Here is a 19,046-nt window from a genome sequence, read left to right as displayed (position 1 = left end):
GAAGAATAGCATGAAGGAGGTCGGTGGATATGGTTCCATAAATCCACTGCAACACCACAGCGTCGAGGCGTTTCCATAGGGCCGGATTCGCATCTTTAGCCGTCTGATAAGCAGCGATCTCCTTTGCCTCCGTAGGAAGAATAATATGGTGATGTAAATCATGCAACCTAACCAAAACTTTGAATAAACCAGCCCAGGAATGATACATGCCGTCTTCGGCATCCAAAGTCACCGGAATGAGAGACTTGACATTGGTGATTGTTGAGGCAGTGGAAGAGAAGAGAAGAGAAGAGGGCTGATGTTAAGGAGATGAAGGCCTAGGTCGAAACCTATCCGATACCATGAAAGAATGCAATTGCTTGCCTTTTGTCATTAGCAACGTAAGAGTTATATACAAATTACAAGAGTGATGTTAGCCTAGAATTAAGGTAACAAACTAGGAAAGGATATACATCAAATATACTCCTAACTAAATTAGAGATATATACAAAATCAGAATATATTGAGAATATATTCTAACAAAAATAAATTTTACGGAGTAATAAAGTACACGTTGAGACGAATCTAGCAAGATGCCAAATGACTATCCATATATTTAATTACAAATCATATATGAAACATAATGAAGTTGAGTTAGGGGTGTCAATTCGGGTAAATAGTTCAGGTTTGGGTTGGGTTTATCAGTTTCGTGTTATAACGGGCCAATTTATAACAGGTTGAAATGATTAGCGGGTCGCTTTTGAAAATTATCGAGTCAGTTCGGTTTGATTTTTTTTTTTATTGCGGTTTCTATTCGGGTCGGGTCCTAATCAGGTTAGGTTGTAGTCGGTTTGGGTCATGATCAGTTTGGGTTGAACCAGATCGGTTTGAAAACGAGTTTAGCTAGTTTAAAGTGGGTTTTGGTTCAAAACAATCCAGGTCCTAATTGGATTGGGTGGTAATCGGTTTAGGTCATAATCAGTTTGGGTTAAACTGGGTTGATTTGAAAATGGGTTTTGGTTAAAAACGTATCGGGTGAATTCGGGTCCGGTCATTATTGGTTCAGGTCATAATCGGTTTGGATTGAACTTGGTCGGTTTGAAAACGGGCTTACGCAATTTGAAGCGGGTTTCAGTTCAAATCATATCCGGTAAAATCAAGTCGGATCATTATTAAGTCAAGTTAGTCACATAATGTCTAGGAACAGGTCATGCTATAATCAAGTTAAGTCATAAATAAGTTGGGTTTATCGAATAGCGGGTTGAATGGGATCATATCATAAACATATTGGGTTACAGGTGGTAAACGCGCGACTCAGTCATTATAGGTTATGGGTCGTAAACGGTTCGGTTTCAACGGGTTACGGGTTGTAAATGGTTCGCTCTCAATGGGTTACGGATTAAGAACGGTTTGGTCACAACGGGTTACGGGTTATAAATGGTTCGGTCACAACGGGTTACGGGTTGGAACGGTTCAAGTTTATCGGATTTTTGCCGGGTTTAAAATGTTTTCGGTTTAAAATGGGTCAGGTTACTATCGGGTTCAGACGCAATCGGTTCGGGTTATTTTCAGTTTCGGGTTGTAACTGTTTGGCTTGATAACGGGTTGGGTTAGTAACGGTTCGCATAAATTCACAGTTTTGGGTTGGAAAAAATTGGATCGGTTCAGTTTTCGGTTTCCAAAAAACGGATTTTTAACGGTTCAGTTTCTTTTCGGATTGGTTTGAAACAGTCGGATTTAACGGTTCGGGTTAGAAACTGACAACTAGATGGTCTACACTATAAAAACTATTGCAAATTAAAATATCTTTTGATCCACTTCTTTGTATGTGGACATGTGGTACAATTTTCCTAGGCCATCCTTCACACCATTACTTACAATTTACAACAATCCCTCCCTAGTCTTCAAGCTAACAAAGGTGCATAAAAGAAAGTATCTTCCATGTTGTTAAATACGGGTCTGGGCCACTTTACAAGACCAAAGAAGGTTTTCATCCCAAAACCATATGACAATGGGGGGAGTAACCATTTAGCCTTATAAAGTGATTAACTCTTTCTTTTTCAACCAATATAGGACACTTACATGTGTTGATACTTGGAAGGTCTTTTCTTCAACACTCTCCTTCACATATAACTATGTAAGTTCCCTTTTAACTTTGTCTTATGTGATATTTTGGGCTAGAGTGGTTCTTCACTCCCCCTCACATGGACCTACTCTTGACCTAGTGAACTTTAGCTATTTAGGGTCTCATATCGTGGGTCTGGCTCTGATACCATGTTAAATACGGGTTTGGGCTGCACCCGTAAACCAAGAGAGAAAGTTCACTTCACAAAACTAAAAGAGGTTCTATCCCAAAACCATACGGCAGTAGGAGGAGTAACCCTTTAGCCTTATAAAGTGATTAACTCTCTTTTATTCAACCAATATGAAATTCTTACATGTGATGATATTTGAAAGGTCTATTTTCAACGCATTGGTGACAATTCCTCAAAATCCTAACAAAATTTAATGGCAGCTAAAGAGTTTTTGAGCCACAAAGTCTAATGTTAGATCAGAATAACCGCACAAACAATTGTTTAAATAACATGCCATAAACAATGTAGCACTAATAGTACGACCATGTGCATTTCTGGATTCATAGGTATTTACAAAAAGATTAATTCAATATTTGATAGGAACGACACCACTTTTTATATCTAGTATAGGTGAACTATATTATCACAAAATTTATTAAGAGTATACGACTCACCCTAAAAAAATACACTAAATAGTTCAATACTTTTAATTTCTAAGATGATAAAGTTTTAGTTTAATAATTTCAACCGTCTACTCTTCGAATTAATTTACTATTTTCTATTGACTATCACCATATATGTTGAGAAACCAGTACCCAAATTATGATCTTTCCTCTCATTTGGCCTACTAGAGGAAAGGGTAAACCCCGTAATATGTCTATATTAAGGAGGAAGCTCCAGTTAATCTTCAGGATAAACAAAAACCGTTTATTTAGTGACATTTCTGTAAATTAATCAATAAAATATCTCAATTAACATGGCATTTATGGGACCCGTATTTAATAAAAGTTGTTAATTTATTTACAGAAATGCCACTAGATAAACATTTTTTTGTTCATCGTGAAGATAAACTTATATTTTCTCTATATTAAGTATGAGTTGTACCGTACACTTGTACGTACATAATATGTATTAGCACTGTCAAATTTCAAACCGAAACCGTTTAACTGTCCGAATCTAACCGACCCAAATGAGAACCGAACCGATTAAAAACCGGTTTTTTGAAACCGAAAACCGACCCGAACCGCATTTTAGTAAACCCGACACCGAACCGATCCGAGTAACGTTAAACCGTTTAAGAACCGAACCAAATCTAAACCGAACCGAAAAATCGAACCGTTTCTAACCCGAAACCGTTTAAACTGGCATAAAAACTGTTTACACGAACCGTTAATAAACTGCAACCCATTTGCACCGAACCATTTATAAACCGAACTGTTTATAAACTGAACCGCTTATAAACCGAATCGCTTATAAATTGAACCGTTTACAAACCGCTTACTATAAAGAAAAGATTAAAACCAAGTTAAAAGGTATTTTAAATGAAATCTAATTATGCACACATGTGTTTTGTTTTTTGTTTTTTTTTTTTTAAAAAAAAAACATAATTATTATGCACACATGTTTATTAATTAATTAGATCATGCATTCAATTAGCCAAAGTGAAAGCAAGCATTAAACACACCTCAATGAGCACATCCAAATCATTTAGAATTAACCATACACACCACTATACTAGCACTAATCAAATTATTTCATACAGTACATGTTAAAATTATAAAAACGTGATATTAATAAAATATATAATGACTTAATGAGACAAATTTATCAAGAACACTAATGACTAAATGATGTTTTATAGATTAATGGTAATTCATAGTCAACGTTTTCAAACTTTGACCCCCCAAAAATGATAATGAAGCAAAAACAAAGGGACAAAGGGAGTATTAAAATAAAAGTTGGTGACGGTATAGATCATTATAATTTGAACTACACGAACAATGATATTTAGCTAATCTTAAGACTACAACTCAAATTATTGATCCAGTCAAAATAATGTTAATAATCCATAATATTATACTAATAAATATTTAACTATTAGAATATGAGATAGTTAAATGTTATGTGTATGTATAATCGATTGAAAGAATCAATATTACCTTCTTAATCATTAATGTTTTCAATTCTTTCATTATACAAATCAAACTACTTTGTAATATCTTCATATATAACTTTATGCAAATATATAATGATAAATGAGTCTTAATTATCAGTCTTGTTGACTAATTAAGTATCGAATACCAAATTGCAAATTTCGATGTCACAACAACTCATCAAATCATGATTATGACACTATTAATTAAATGATCTAATAAGAAGCAGATAATAATCTGATAGTAAAACAATAATACATTAATGCACTAAACTTTTAAAATCTACTTCGTAATAAACTAGTAAGATTAGTATGGATAAACTTGAAACATAACATGATATGTATTTATAAAATTAATAAATATGAAGTGATGAAGTCTCGGCTTGATATAAAACTTGTTAACCAACAAAAAGTTAGAAAGTACTATCAAATTTCAAACCAAAACCGTTTAATTGCCCGAATTCATACGACTCGATAAAAAACCAATTTTTTGAAATCAAAAACAGACCCGAACTGTAATTTAGTAAACCTGAAATAAAACCGATCCGAATTATTTAAATCGAACTGTTAACAAACTGCAACCCGTCTGCACCGAACTGTTTACTACCAGGACCATTTACAACCCGAACCGAATTTAAACCGTTCAAGAATAAACTGAAACCGAATCGAACCGATAATTATTTAAACCGAACCGAAACCGACCCGTAAGACACTTGAACTGATTTCAAACCGAACCGAAACCGAACTATCAAACTGTTTTGACAGTACTACAATGTATTCATACTTCTTTGTTGCAGGAGTAAATGTGAATAGAAAGCTGCACATTTGTTCTTAATAAGTTTAGATATGTTGATGATGAACCCTTCGCCTAGTCTGAACATCGCCCTCTACAAGACTACAACAGATTGCTGAAGAGCGACGGCACATCAAACAATGACTCACAACCCCGATGAGTGCTGAGAGGCCGAGGCAGTCACTGTTAATATACTGCCCAAGGTGCCACCACCCGTGGTCGTGGTTGGAAGGGAGAGTAGTGAGTAGTGACTAAGCGTGGTTAATTTTGTGGTGTTAATGTTGCCCATTTTATTGTGTGGTGTTAAGATGAGCAACCATGTAATTAATGTTATGGATATGAGTGAGTCGTACACTCGTAAGTAGAGGTTTTCAATGGGCTGGGGCCCCAGTAAAGACCCCGACCCACCCCTGTCCCATTAAGAATTGATCCGACCCATTAAACAGGTCCAGACTCATAAGATAGGTACGGGGTCGATCCATGAGCAACAAAAGTACAAAAAGTAGTTAATAATGGGCCAGAAAATGGTTTTTATATATTGGGCTTTAAATTTTTGTTTGATATTAATAACGGAGTAAGTTGGTGCAGTAGTTTGTTTTGTTTCAAAATACATAGAACTCGTTTCTTCAAAAAAATAAATAAATAAATACATAGTACTCGAACGTTATTTTGAAATATTGATGAGTAAGATGACATTGTTAAGGGCTTAAATTAGCTTTGCGGATTAGAAGGGGCAATCGAATTGTGTCAATTGGGTTAACTTCGTTTGGGCAATGTTTGGGTAGTTGATTTTGGGGTTTGTCTCTAATTTGTTGGGGTAATAAATTATGCGGTAATAAAAATTAAATTAGGAAAGAACATATTTAATTAGAAGTGTTGTTGTAGGAAGATAAGGTATTTATAAATGGCATAAGGTAGTTGTAATATGAGAAAAAGAGAGGTGGAGGAATCATTACCCTCATAATGAGGGTTCATGATGAGGGTAAAAGTTTCTCTTTCTTCACCTATTACCACACCAGTACACTACCACTATATAAAACTTTTTACAATCACACCATCACAGTCTTTTCCTTCTCTATATTCACTTTCATTTTGTTTAGTTTGACTTTTATTATCCTTATAATATATTACTCTCAATTCAAGATTGCCCTATTAATAAACTCAATATGATAAAATATTCATAACTCTGCAATTTGATTTGTCATGTTGGTATGCCTAGGGTTAGTCAAAATTAGATAGTGTCAAATTTGAGTAAAGTGATACCCATTAGAGTTTTGCGCTTGGATCGGATAATTGGATATGAATTACTTTTATGAAAAGGGATTTGGAGCACTTGATCTAACCCAAAGCTGAAGTTTCTCTTTGTTTTGTTATTATTCCACTAAAATTTTCAATTTTTATCGAATCAATGCACAATTTTGGCCTTTACTGTATTTAATTTAAGAAAAAAGCTATATGCAATCCTAAGGGCTGTATATAAGAAGCTAAATATGGAAAGAATAGACATTAAATAAGCATTTATTACACCGATTTACTCGTGAATTGTCAATAAATTCCCAACTTAATACTAAAAAAGGAAGTATATATATTAAATGCTTATATGTAGCCCTTAGGGTTGCATATAGCATTACCCTTATTTTAATTACTTTCTCCGATTTTGTTTTACCGTAACAATAAAGAATTTTACACTATTTATAGAAACTCCTTTGATTGTTTTGTGATTGTATGTTAATAAAAACATAATCATGTTACTCTTGTTAAACTCATATTGTTATATTTTCAAAAAATTAACTTTTATGATTTTTACTAAAATATAATTAAAAATGTTAATAATATAAAATGTGCATTGATAAGTATGAAAACTCAAGCTTTGCAATTACAAGAGGGAATTTGTTTTTGCTATCTTCATAGTGCTTGTTCATTAGCAGGCAGTAGCACTATGAAAGTCTTGCAACTCCTCCTCTTCCTCTCCTATTCATTATTTTCTGATGATAATAGTCAATAGTCAATTTTAACAAAAAGTTTCTAAACAAATTATGTCTACTCGTAGTAATTAAAAAGGAGCAAGCCCCCATTTATCTCTCCGATAAACAACTCTTTTTTTTTTTTTTTTTTTTAAAGGTAAGATACAAGTAGAGATTAGGATTGTCTTTTTGCAAGACCATATCCTAATCTATTAAAAAGTAAAAAATAAGAAAACTTGCTATCCAAATAATGATCAATATCCTGATAGGTCAGGGTAGAGTAACTAAGGGAAGCAACATAGTCTGCAGCCCGATTGTCTTCACGAAAAACATGATGAGACTAAAAGGCTTCAAAGGACTCCATAATAGTCTTAACATCATCCATCAATGGCTGGAACTTCCAAGGACAAGTAAAAGAACCCTTCAAAATATTAATAACGGTTAGATTATCACCTTCAATAAAAATATTAGAAATATTATGATCTCGAGCTAGAAGAAGACCGTTACGAAGGGCTATAGCTTCAGCAAGGAAGGCTGGGCATGATCCTAAATTATAAGTTCGACTAGCAATATGGTTGCCAAGATGGCTCTTAGAACAACCCTTACAGTAGCGAAGTTTTGGATAGCTGAACCATCAAAATTAACCTTATAGTAACCTACTAGAGGGGGAGACCAAGAAATAACAGGGGAGGGAGGTGGAGAAGTCGGAGGTTGCAAGGAACTCGGAGAATGATAAATATCATCTAGAAAAGAACGAGAGAGCCATTCTTTGTAAAGGGAGAAAGCACGAGTAAACACAGAACTAAAATTAGCAACAGAATTCTTAAAAATAACTACATTACGACATTTCCAATCCAAAATTATATATAAAAAAATTATATTACAACCAAATTGATTTCCAATCCAAAAATCGTACACAAAAATCCATACTACAACAAAATATATATTACTTACTATTTTTCTTTCAAAAAAAAAAAACCCAAATAATACTTAAAAAATCCATCTTACAAGCCAAAAGTACTACAAATAACATGTACTAACAAACAAATAGTACACAGCTACACACCTATTACTCTTAATAGTAGCCAAAAAAAAAAGTCAAATGACCTTAGAGACCGCTTTTTAGTTTAACCGGTCTCTTTTATTGAAAAAAGAAAGCAGCGAGAAAAAGTCCAAAGAGAGGAGTTATCTAAGAGACCGGTTATACTAACAACCGATCTCTTTTAATTGTAAGAGAAAAGAGCGGGTATAAAGAAGAAAGCAGTAGCCAGTAGGGGGTGATATTCATCTAAGAGACTTGTTAGTATAAATAATAAAATAACCAGTCTCTTTGATTGATCTTTTTTAAAAAAAATTAAACTTTAAAATTTTATTTTTTTTTGGGCTGGTGATGTGCACCAATGTAGATCCGCCCTTAGGGATAATATCATCATGTTATATTTTATAGAGTTATTAATAAAAAAATGTTGGAGATCATAGAAAGTCAAAACTCTATAAAACATTAGAGAAACAAGGACTGATGGAGTAGTAGAAAAATATAAAAAGGAAAAGCAATTGACGTAGTTATGCTGCTTATGCGCTGATGCACAAAACAACCAACCAATTTAAAAGTGATCGCTTTGGTCAAAAGATATTTTATTAGCTAATTACAAATAAATACGTACATTCAAGCAGTTAATTTAATTATAGTATTAATTTATACGCCATTTACAATTAATAATAATGAAAACAGATTTAACACAAAACAAACAAGAATTAATCGGAGAAGGGCTAAGAATTCAAATACATAAATATAACACTTTGGCACATTCTTGATTCGTTGTCTCATACAACTTTTTGAGTGGATCCGTCGCCGCTTCATAATTTTTTTAGAAAGAAAAATCTTGTGCTGATTTCTTAACCCGAATCCGAGCCATCATCAATCGTAGCCCCGTACAACTAGAGACCCTATTAAGCGCAAATAAAACCTTGTCTTTCGAAAGAATTCGAAAACCTTGACTTTCCGAGGAGATCGAAAAAACCTTGTCTTTCGAAGGAGATTAACCCTTTCTTTCGAGGGAGACATTATTATATCCTAAAAAACAAAGAAAACGTAAAAAAATAAAGATTGGGGCTTTCCACCGGTGAAATTCGATAGAAGCCCCTTCAAAATTAACAATGGAGGCTAGAGTTTAGGAGAGAGAAAACAGTGGAGAAATTTCATTCGTCTTTAATTACGGAGTACTGTTTATAGGTCTTACCTGAATAACTAGACTTGTTATGAGTTTATTATGAGTGACCCCGATCTAGTAGAGTCGTCTTTGATTACCCGTCAAAATAAAAAAAATCATTCGTCTTTACAGTGTTTTTCCTTTTGTTATTACGTATCAATTTAGTGTATCTTATGTTATCGGCTTTTGTCATTAGTCTAAAATCTAATTGTCATGTTATATATCAATATATGGAGTACTTCGTTTACTACATACTTCATATATTTTTATACTTGTAACACATTTTCTCGACATACAATTTGAGCAGTGGTTAAAAAAGGTATACAAACATATTAAGCTATGAAATTTAAGCCTTAACAATCTAACACTATCTTATTTATTGGTGGTAACAATTTTATTGGTGGTAAAAATTTTAAACCCAAGATTAATATCTTTCTTATAATGTGTATCAAAGTGATGTATAATAAGTAAATAAAAACGGAGGAAGTACTTACGTGACATGTGCTTATTGTATACCAGTACAAGGTAAGTATATTCGAATTAGGCTAAGCAAGTTAGTTTCATTGGTAAAAAGAATATTGTGGTTTCAGCACAGAAAAGAAGTAAATCGAGAGATTCCTTGGTCGGAATATTGTGGGGGGATAACTGATTCGTTCCATGCCTCGTGGCTGGCAATTTGCTATGATCATACAAATGAAATGCCTTTGATTAATTACAAATTGGGATCTCAATAAATCTAGTATTACAACGATTTGGAGTAGAATAATACGGATGATTGATTGTAAGGAGGAGAATTTTAATCATTTCATTTTTCACTTACTGGATCTTAACTCAACTCCTTTTCTTTTTCAGTTGATACATTTAATTTCTTTAGTCATATTTGTCAATACACAAATTTAATTATTAATAATAATCAAAAAGCAAAAGTTATAAAAAATTAGTTTAAAAATATATATCGAGACAAATTTAACAAAATCTTACATTAATATATTTTTCCTCGTAATATAAAAAGTATAAATATTAACACTCAACACGTGTTAATTAATTAAAAAACAGAGAAAGTATATATTGTATTCAATTACAAGTTCAGGCAGAACAAATATCTTGTCTTCTCATAAACCCATTAGGCCATTACCATCCAATATTCATTTTAGCTTTAATAGTTAATGAAGTTATTCCTAGCTTTTCAAACTAAAAATTCATTATGGGGAGCCATTGATCTTATCTTGTGGCTTATGCCGCTTCTCCAATCTACACGCAATAACGATAATATCATGACTATTCAATGTCATAGCAAACTTAATTTAGAAAGGGGTTACAAATAAAGAACAACCGAAAAATTTTGGACATAAGACGTGCCACGTTCAAAGTGATAAATGTCAATTTATCAAATATGGACCAAGCAATTTAGAGTGGGAGTCCCACTGCTTTGATTGATTAAAACCAATTAACTTAAGGTTAGCTTGTGTAATTAATATTGCAAATACGTATCTACTTGATCTTCCAATCAAATGTTAGGTTTAGATATTGGAATGCCTCAAAATTAGCATTCCCTTGGGGCTACGCAATCAACAATGGGAGTTGTGGGGAGTTGTACATTTCACTCGGGATAAATGATTAATATGTTAGTCATCAACTAAAACTATATAAAATTATCCAAGAGTGAGGTTGTTTTTTGCCCCAGATAGGAAAGTTGAAGACTTGGTTGATATAACAAGAAATCTTAAGTTGTTACGGAGTATTATACTCCGTATTTGTTCTACAAAAGTTAACGTGTGTCAATTAGTACGGAAAGGAGGGTATAAGTTGCTAACAATTCTAAGATCTTATAATTAGGAATTATGAAATTATTTTTTTCTAAAGGTCTTAAAAGTAGGCGAATTTGATTTATGGGTGATCTCCTTTGATAAAAAGATTTCGAAATTTGATTAGATTTATACAAATATGAGTTCAAGATCAAATTGGATTGAGCCAAATCGGATTGGACTAAAACTGATAAAATATGACATATTAACTTATTATTAAGAGTAAGAAATTTGAACAACACTTAAGATAGGACCATAATGGGACTGAATGATAAAACCGGTCCAAATCTCTAACCAGATTGGTTTGGATCACTTTTGGATTTTCTTATAATAGTATGAAAAATATACTACTGATAGTACTCCCTCCGTATTTAAATAAATGAAATATTTTTTCTTTTTTGGCCGTATTTAAAATAAATTAAACGTTTTCTTTTTTAGTAACTTCTCTATATTTGTTAATATTCCCTCTGTCCCAAAATACATGACACAGTCAACATTGCACACATGCCAATGCACTAGTTTGACTTTATTTTTGTATAATTAAATATTAATAAAAAATATTTTAAAAATTATATTATTAACCTTTGGCCCCGTTCACTTCACCTTATTTTTGCTAAAATTAAATTATTTTTACTGAACTGAAATAAATTTTGCTGAACTAAAATTATTTTTACTGAACTGAAATTATTTTTACTGATTCTCTGTCATATTTCTCCTTTAAAGTTACTGATTTTTACTGAACTGAAATTATTTTTACTGAACTGAACTTATTTTTACTGAACTAAAATTATTTTGCTGAAATGAAATTATTTTTACTTAACTGAAATTATTTTTACTAAATATTTTTTTTTTAAGGTGAAGTGAACAGAACCTTTATATTAATACCTATCTAACAACATATTTTATGATAAAATATGTTTTTATTATGTTAGTAACAAAATAATGGTCAAAACTAATACATGAATAGTGAAAAAAGTCCAACGTCTCATATATTCTAGGACGGAGTAGAGGTGATCATTGGAGGGCTGGGCCAAGGCCACAAAAATTAGCCCACTTCTTGATTCGGGCCGGGCCAAGTTTCGGGCCTGCCCAAACCCGCCCAAAATGGCTAGGCAGTGCGAGTTTTTCGGGCCATTTTTAGGCTGAGCAAAAAAAATCAACAAAAAAATGCGTAAAACCGCATTTCCAAACCCGCCAAAAAAAAAATCGGGCCAGAAAAACCCGCCCAAAATCGGGTCGGGCCAACTTTGATCAGGTCTAGGACTAGGACGGAGTGAGTACTATTCTCGCTATTTTTTAAATAACATTCTATTAACTAATGGTCCCCACAAAACCTCTTACTCTCTTCTCTCTCCTCTCTCCTCAACTTATACTCCACTACCTATTACTCGTATTTTAATAAACACAACACGGAGGGAGTAGTTAGTAAAACAAAAAAAAAATTAAAAAAAAATGTTTTTCTAAGCTATGTGCCCTTGAGGTTGTTGAGTTTTTAAGGTGAGCCCATACTTTTTAAAAATTGCACGTTGTGCCCTCCAACTAAAAATGTTTAACCAACCGTACCCTCTGACGTTAACTCGACGTTAGTAATTGTAAGAAAATGGAAATTAATAAGAAGCGGATGAGGAAAAAGAAGAAGAAGTACACCAAGAGCTTAATATATCAATGGTTGCTTTTAGAAAGAAGAAAAAATAGATGAGAAAATGTGGAAACAAATGTTTAATGTTAATCCTCTTGTATAACTTTAACCCAATTTTGGCGTGAAATTTCTCTCCAAACTGAGATAATTAACAATTAAAACAACTACTAACGTTGGGTTGACGTCAGAGGGTACAGTTGAATAAACACTTTAATTTGGAGAGCAAATCTTGTAATTTTGAAAAAGCATGGCACACCTTAGAAACTCAACAACCGCATGGACATAGCTTAGAACCCTTCCCACCCCCCCCCCCCCCAAAAAAAAAAAAAAAAAAAATTCTTTTTGAAAGTCTAATACTACCTCCATTTTTTTTAAAAGTTACATTTGCTATTTTTAAAAGTTACATTTGCTATTTTCGTCCGTTTTTTTTAAAAGCTACACTTTCTCATTTGGAAACCTTTATAATTTAATAATATATTTTTACCCACTAATGTTCCCCACTCACTCTTATTTTATCATTTCTCACTCCTTCAATGGTCCCCACTCATTCTTACACCACTTTACTTTTTAATAAAATAATAACCCACTATCTTTTCATATAATTTTATTTATTACCTTATTTACCTCACTAGCATCTTATTTTATGGAGTACTAAACATCCTATAATTCCGCTCAATCCCAACTCTAGCTTTTGAAAAAACAGAAGGAGTATAAAATAGCTAAATAGTTTATATGATACAAACTTACCTACATATTAAAACAGAAAATTAATCATATTAACTAATTAGAGGTTTCTATACATTAATATATATATATATATATATATATATATATATATATATATATATATATATATATATATATTCTAGTTCAGACCAAGTTTTGAACACCACTATCAGTACCAAACTACCAATGACTCAATGAGATCACGAGTTCAAATCTCATTTTCTTCATTTATAGTTTGTAATAGCCTTAAAATTCATTCAGAAAAAATATTAAGCTAAGTCTTGTGTGTTATGTGTCGATTAATCATATTATCTATAATTTTCCCCCACATATTAATTTAAATTGCATTGTATTGAAAACTTGATGAATGCAGTATGCAGAGCATCATTTGGTATAAGTCAAAATTCGTGAATGCAGCAGATCAGAGCATCAATCTGAACTCCTAATGCATGAAAAAAATTGCATGGTTCATAATTTGCAGCAATTGCACCTCCCCTAGTTCACTCCCAAAAATCAAAATTCATGCAATTTTAGAACATAATTCCAAATTATTCTATTTGACATTTGCTGCTCTTGTCAAAGATTTGAAGTGAAACATGAATATTATGAGGTAAACATATGGATCAATCTGGCATACCATCATCTAGACAACGAAATTGGTGAATAATATCTTTATATCAATATATGGCCCAACAACCTCAATTATATATGTATTCATGTCTTCTAAGAAAATTCCAGAATTATTAACGTTTGTCTCCACATATATAGTTCTCATTTAGCGGCTAGTGCGTTTTGTTCTCCAAGTTTTTAGCGACCAATTGAAACTTGTCACGTTTACATACGAGTATACATAAAAATATAGAACCTTGGTGTCATAACTCATAACACAACAAGTCTCATATAAGGCAACTCCAATGAACTATGTTTAAAGGGTGTTATTGGGTTAGACCGGCTTGTAATAAGATACACACGGAAAAAGCATGACATGATACGAACATGGGTAAACACAACACGACACACTAATGTATGTGCTAAATTAAATAGTTCAAACTTGGACCACATTTACGTATAGCTTTTATTAGCTCACACTTTGTACATTTTATGTGTTGTATTTCTAGTATTTAATTGTGTTTTATGTTGTTGCACCAAGGTAAGATGTCATAGATGTAGCCTTTTTTTTTATATTTTTTTTTTTTTTTTTTGAAAATGTAGCCTTGAGAGTTTTACCAAATTACGATTCGACAATCATCCAGTTCAACGATATTGACTTGCCTTATTTCCTAATACGTGTGTTAATTAACTTATTACATGATTCTTTGAAGTATATGAATGGATGAATTGCCTAATATTCATTAGTATTCGGTTTTTTTCCTAATATTTATTTGTATTTTACTTCTCCCGTTTCATATTAAATGACACATTTCATTTAGGCATGTTTGCCAATGCATATTTTTTAATGTAAATATCTTTGATTACATATTAGCAATAATTATAAAAATTTGAAAAATAGATGTCAAGATGAATCTAACAACAACCCATATGACTATATTTTTTCTTGACACGAAATCAGAAAACGAAGTCAAAGCAAACTATGTGAATAATGCACAAAGTCAAAATGTATCATCTAATAAAACGGTGAAAGTATGTTTGTTGCGCCTACAATTCTACAATAGTCTAGTATTACGAGGTTGACTTGCCTTCTTCCCTAATATGAGTTCATTATCTCAATACATGATTCTTTGAAATATACGAAAGATGAATTGCCTAATACTATTCATTAGTATTCGGTTTTTTTTTATGCATAGATATTTAGCATGTATATACAATTCATTCAATTGTCTTAGTAAATGTTATCGTAATTTACTAAATTCATTTCACCTTTTTCAGATTGCTTGATATTTATATTTTCCTCTTTCGGATTGCTTCATTTCTAAACGTTTTTAGTTAAACAAAGTAAGATATAAATTTCTTAAAGATACAGCCAACACATCACAACACCATACATACAGCCGATACAGGCGGAGAGGATTCTCTTCAATTTTAGATCAAATGCAATGAGCAAAGAAGATTGAAGAAAGCCTGAACAGGTTTAAGTGATTAACTTGTTCTTTGTTCCTACAAGGCTACAATACGATTCAAGAGGATGATAGAAACATGGAATCATGGATGAATGCGAAGTTATCAACATAATTTTAATCCTTGTTTTTTTTTTTTTCGCTTTATCTGTCTCATTAAATATTGTTCTCAAATGGATAGTACATCGCCTGCAGAGCCAACGAAGGCTCTAAAGAAGGGGTGCAACAAAAAATGAGTTTCCTCTAATCCTTAGTCTTTACACAGTGCCGCAGCTGCCTATATTCAACATTCTTTCATCATCACAGAATTCGGTTTTTAATGGATAAGGACCCAGAAAGAGTACAGAAATGGCTTATCCGATAATTAGAAAAAGTCAAGACTCGAAAAAAGAAAAGAAAATTATCAATAATCCCTGTTTTCTTCAATTAATTGTAGGGTGATCATACTTAATCCTCTTATCCAAGGAGGATGATGAATAGTGAGGATCGAAAGCTTTCCTGAGCTCTGTATACCTCTCGATATCAAAGTTATGAGTCTTCATAAGCCGCTTTTGCTTAGCACTAAAGCGGCTTTGGTAGAATCCTTCGAATGAAGGTTCTTTAGCTGTCCTAAGGAAGAAGGTGTATCCAAGCATAAAGTAAACGGAAGTAACATAGAAACAAATAGGCTCCATGACATCCCAAGATAGTTCCCAGAATGTGAGCCTCATGAAGGCCGCGGTTTGGACCACCATGTAGCCCAACCCAGCCCACAACTCCCGGCGGACTAGTGCCTCTGCCTTTTGGTCAATCTCTGCCTTTTGCTCCTCCATCAGCTCCAGCTCTTGCATCCGAGGATCATTAGGATCCGAAACAGTTGCAGGTGTGACTAGGCTCTGAATGGCCTTAGCTACCTGTAATCAAAGAAATTGGAAACAAACAATATTTGGGTAAAACTTGCCTTCTCAATTACATTGGCCAATATTTTCAAAGATTTGAACTTTTAACACAGTTTGACAACACAAAACACGTAATAACAAATTAAATTATTACGTGCACCAAAGAGCACATATACCCCAAAACAATATGGTTACAATTTGTCCGATCACATGATAGAGGAGGACCAATACCAACAAACAAGACTCCTTTTCTTTTCTTGTATAATTGTGTCACGGAGTAAATGATAATAACGTATTAGAAATTTCCATTGTGAACCAGGTTTCCTAATGGTTTCGTTTTCTTTACCTTTATTAAAGAAAGACTACTAACAAATGATTGTAAAATGGACGGAAAAGAAGTAAAAAAAATAATTAATGTGAAATGCAACTATCAAATATGCAAGGATGATGATGTTTTTAAGGTCGCTTTCTTGCAAAAGGATCTGGCCCATTAACATTGGGAAATTGGCTGATGGAAGCAATTAGTGACATCAATTATGTACCATTAGTATGATTTATTTACATAAACTCCAATAATATTCTTCTTAAATTTTAAATACTTCATAACGATAATTATTTTAATTATGTACCATCAATTATGTCCTTAATTACCAAAAAAATAAAAAATAAAATCAGTCATCACAATTTTGTTTGCAAATAATTTTTTTTTTTTTTTTTGTAAGAACATTTTCTTTATTAAGGACATAAAAAAAAGCCTTAAAAAATTGCTTTTCTGTTGAAGGTAACACCGACTTTATATTAGCTGTCATCACATATCTCTTGAAAAATTCATTATGATGTTAGTAATCCAGCAATTAAAATAAAACCAGCACTCTAGATATATTTTTAAAAAAAATGGATTTCTATTTAAAGATTTTTAAAAATAATTTAAAATCGTTGTGTAGGCTATTAACAAATAAACTCTTTTGCAAATCAAGATTATCAATTAATTTTCCTTTTTAAAATACCAAAAATTAAATTTGAACCGTTTGTAGGAGATAATATAATTTTAATTCTAAGTCCCCAAAATAAATCATCTCCAACTTTTTTTTTTTCAAAAAAAAAAATTACTGCTTGAGATTTTTTTTTTAAATTTCCAGGGTGGGGGAGGGGTAGGGGGTTCATTAAATTTTTTTTTTTTTTTTTTGAAAAAAACAATAAATGCTACTTTCGCTCATTTTTTTCCTCTCATTTCTTTTTTTTTTTTTTTTTTTTTTTTTTTTTTGTCATCCGTTCCTTCCTCCCTCCCTCTTTCCTCTCAAATATTACTCTTTTTTCTCCCTTCCTTACTCCTTCGAGAAACGTTACCAGAATGCTAAAAATTTGTTCCACAAACGATAAAATAGATGTCAATAGTGGAACCCTTTTAGATCTGGCGTACCAATGTTCTAACTTCCTGTTCATAACACAATCCAAAATAAAAACAAAAAAAAACACATAATAAACTCATCAGTTCCCATTCAACATTTCAAATAATCAATCACTAATTCAACAAATCTAATTAGACTCTGTTCGTCATCGTTATGAGTTTTCACATTTCTAACCAAATTCATCAAACAACCTAAATCATAATATACTAACTTTTAAAAAATACTGAAAACTCGCAATGATACCGAACGAACCCTAATAAACGACAATAAAATCAAAATCGAATTGAGAGAGAGATTAATAAAAGGAGGATGGAAACCAACCTGATGAGGACGAAGGCAAACAGCGTTTCCAAGAACAATAACAGAACCGCTATCATCTAAACTCTTAGCAAAAGCAAACGCTTGATCTTTATTACCACCAACACTTTCCTCAATCAACTCCATAAATTCCTCATACGTTACCCAATCTCTTTCAACTTCGTTCAACTTTGATCTTATCAATTCAACTTGCGACGCTCTCAACACTTTTCTCACCTCACTCGCCGATAATCCTACCGGCGATTCCATCTCACGCGTCGCCGCATTCGATTTCTCCGGTAACGGAATCAACCCGCTCAATCGAATGCGATCTTTTGCGATGTTTATTTCCTTCAATTTCTCTACGAGATTCTCTCCCGTCGGAGGGAATAGCCGGAGCGCCGCCGATGACGGCGGCATCGCGGCTTGGTAGAGTGGACGGCGTTGCATGTTTCGCTTTATTCTAGAAGGTTCAGGTGGTTCAGAGGGTGGTTTTGCGGCGGTGGTTCTTGATATTGAAGGAGTTGAGAATCGTGAGAGATTGAATAATCGTTGTACTAGTGTTTTCTTGAACGCCATTGTTGTTTATGAGAGAGAAATTGATTGAATGAAAAATGGGGAAATCAGTGAAATTAATCAGATTTGATTTTATTTTTTTGTGGGTTTAAGTTGAAAAGAGATCCGAATGAAAACGGAAGGTTTGAATGTAAAATGTTGGGTAGGCTGCGAACCTTTATATAGGTCCCATAGTGTTAGAATCCAACTCCTTTTGATATATTAGATTCCATTTAAGTGCTTTTCTAGAGTTTAGGTTATGTTTTTTTAGCTTGAGGTCCCATTATTGTGTTACTGTCAGATCAGTGTTCACTAGATATTCTCCTTGTATATCATTTAAAGCTCTTTAGAGGGCGAATGATTAATGAAATCTTAAAGCCTTCTACCAAGTGTTGCCTTGCTTTTATGCTTGTTTGTTGTTAGACCTTTATAGATATTGTGTCTTACTTGCATATTGCACTGGGTGTTGGTGCGGCGAAGATAAAGCCG

At 32.9% G+C, this 19,046-nt stretch overlaps 1 protein-coding gene across 1 annotated transcript; it reads right to left on the bottom strand.

Annotated features, from left to right (window-relative positions):
• Nucleotides 1-15,521: 15,521 nt before the first annotated feature.
• On the bottom strand, nt 15,522-18,762 carry LOC110686217 (calcium uniporter protein 2, mitochondrial-like). The gene is made up of 2 exons (XM_021862826.1): nt 18,027-18,762; nt 15,522-16,311 (listed from the first exon to the last, which is right to left on the bottom strand). The coding sequence occupies exons 1-2, from the start codon at nt 18,579-18,581 to the stop codon at nt 15,841-15,843; spliced, it is 1,026 nt and encodes a 341-aa protein (XP_021718518.1). The 5' UTR covers nt 18,582-18,762; the 3' UTR covers nt 15,522-15,840.
• Between the last annotated feature and the right edge of the window lie 284 nt (nt 18,763-19,046).

Source organism: Chenopodium quinoa, unplaced genomic scaffold, assembly GCF_001683475.1.
Source record: "Chenopodium quinoa cultivar QQ74 unplaced genomic scaffold, ASM168347v1, whole genome shotgun sequence".
In the NCBI taxonomy this organism is placed as follows: Eukaryota; Viridiplantae; Streptophyta; class Magnoliopsida; order Caryophyllales; family Amaranthaceae; genus Chenopodium; species Chenopodium quinoa.
This window is presented reverse-complemented; position numbering and strand designations above follow the sequence as displayed.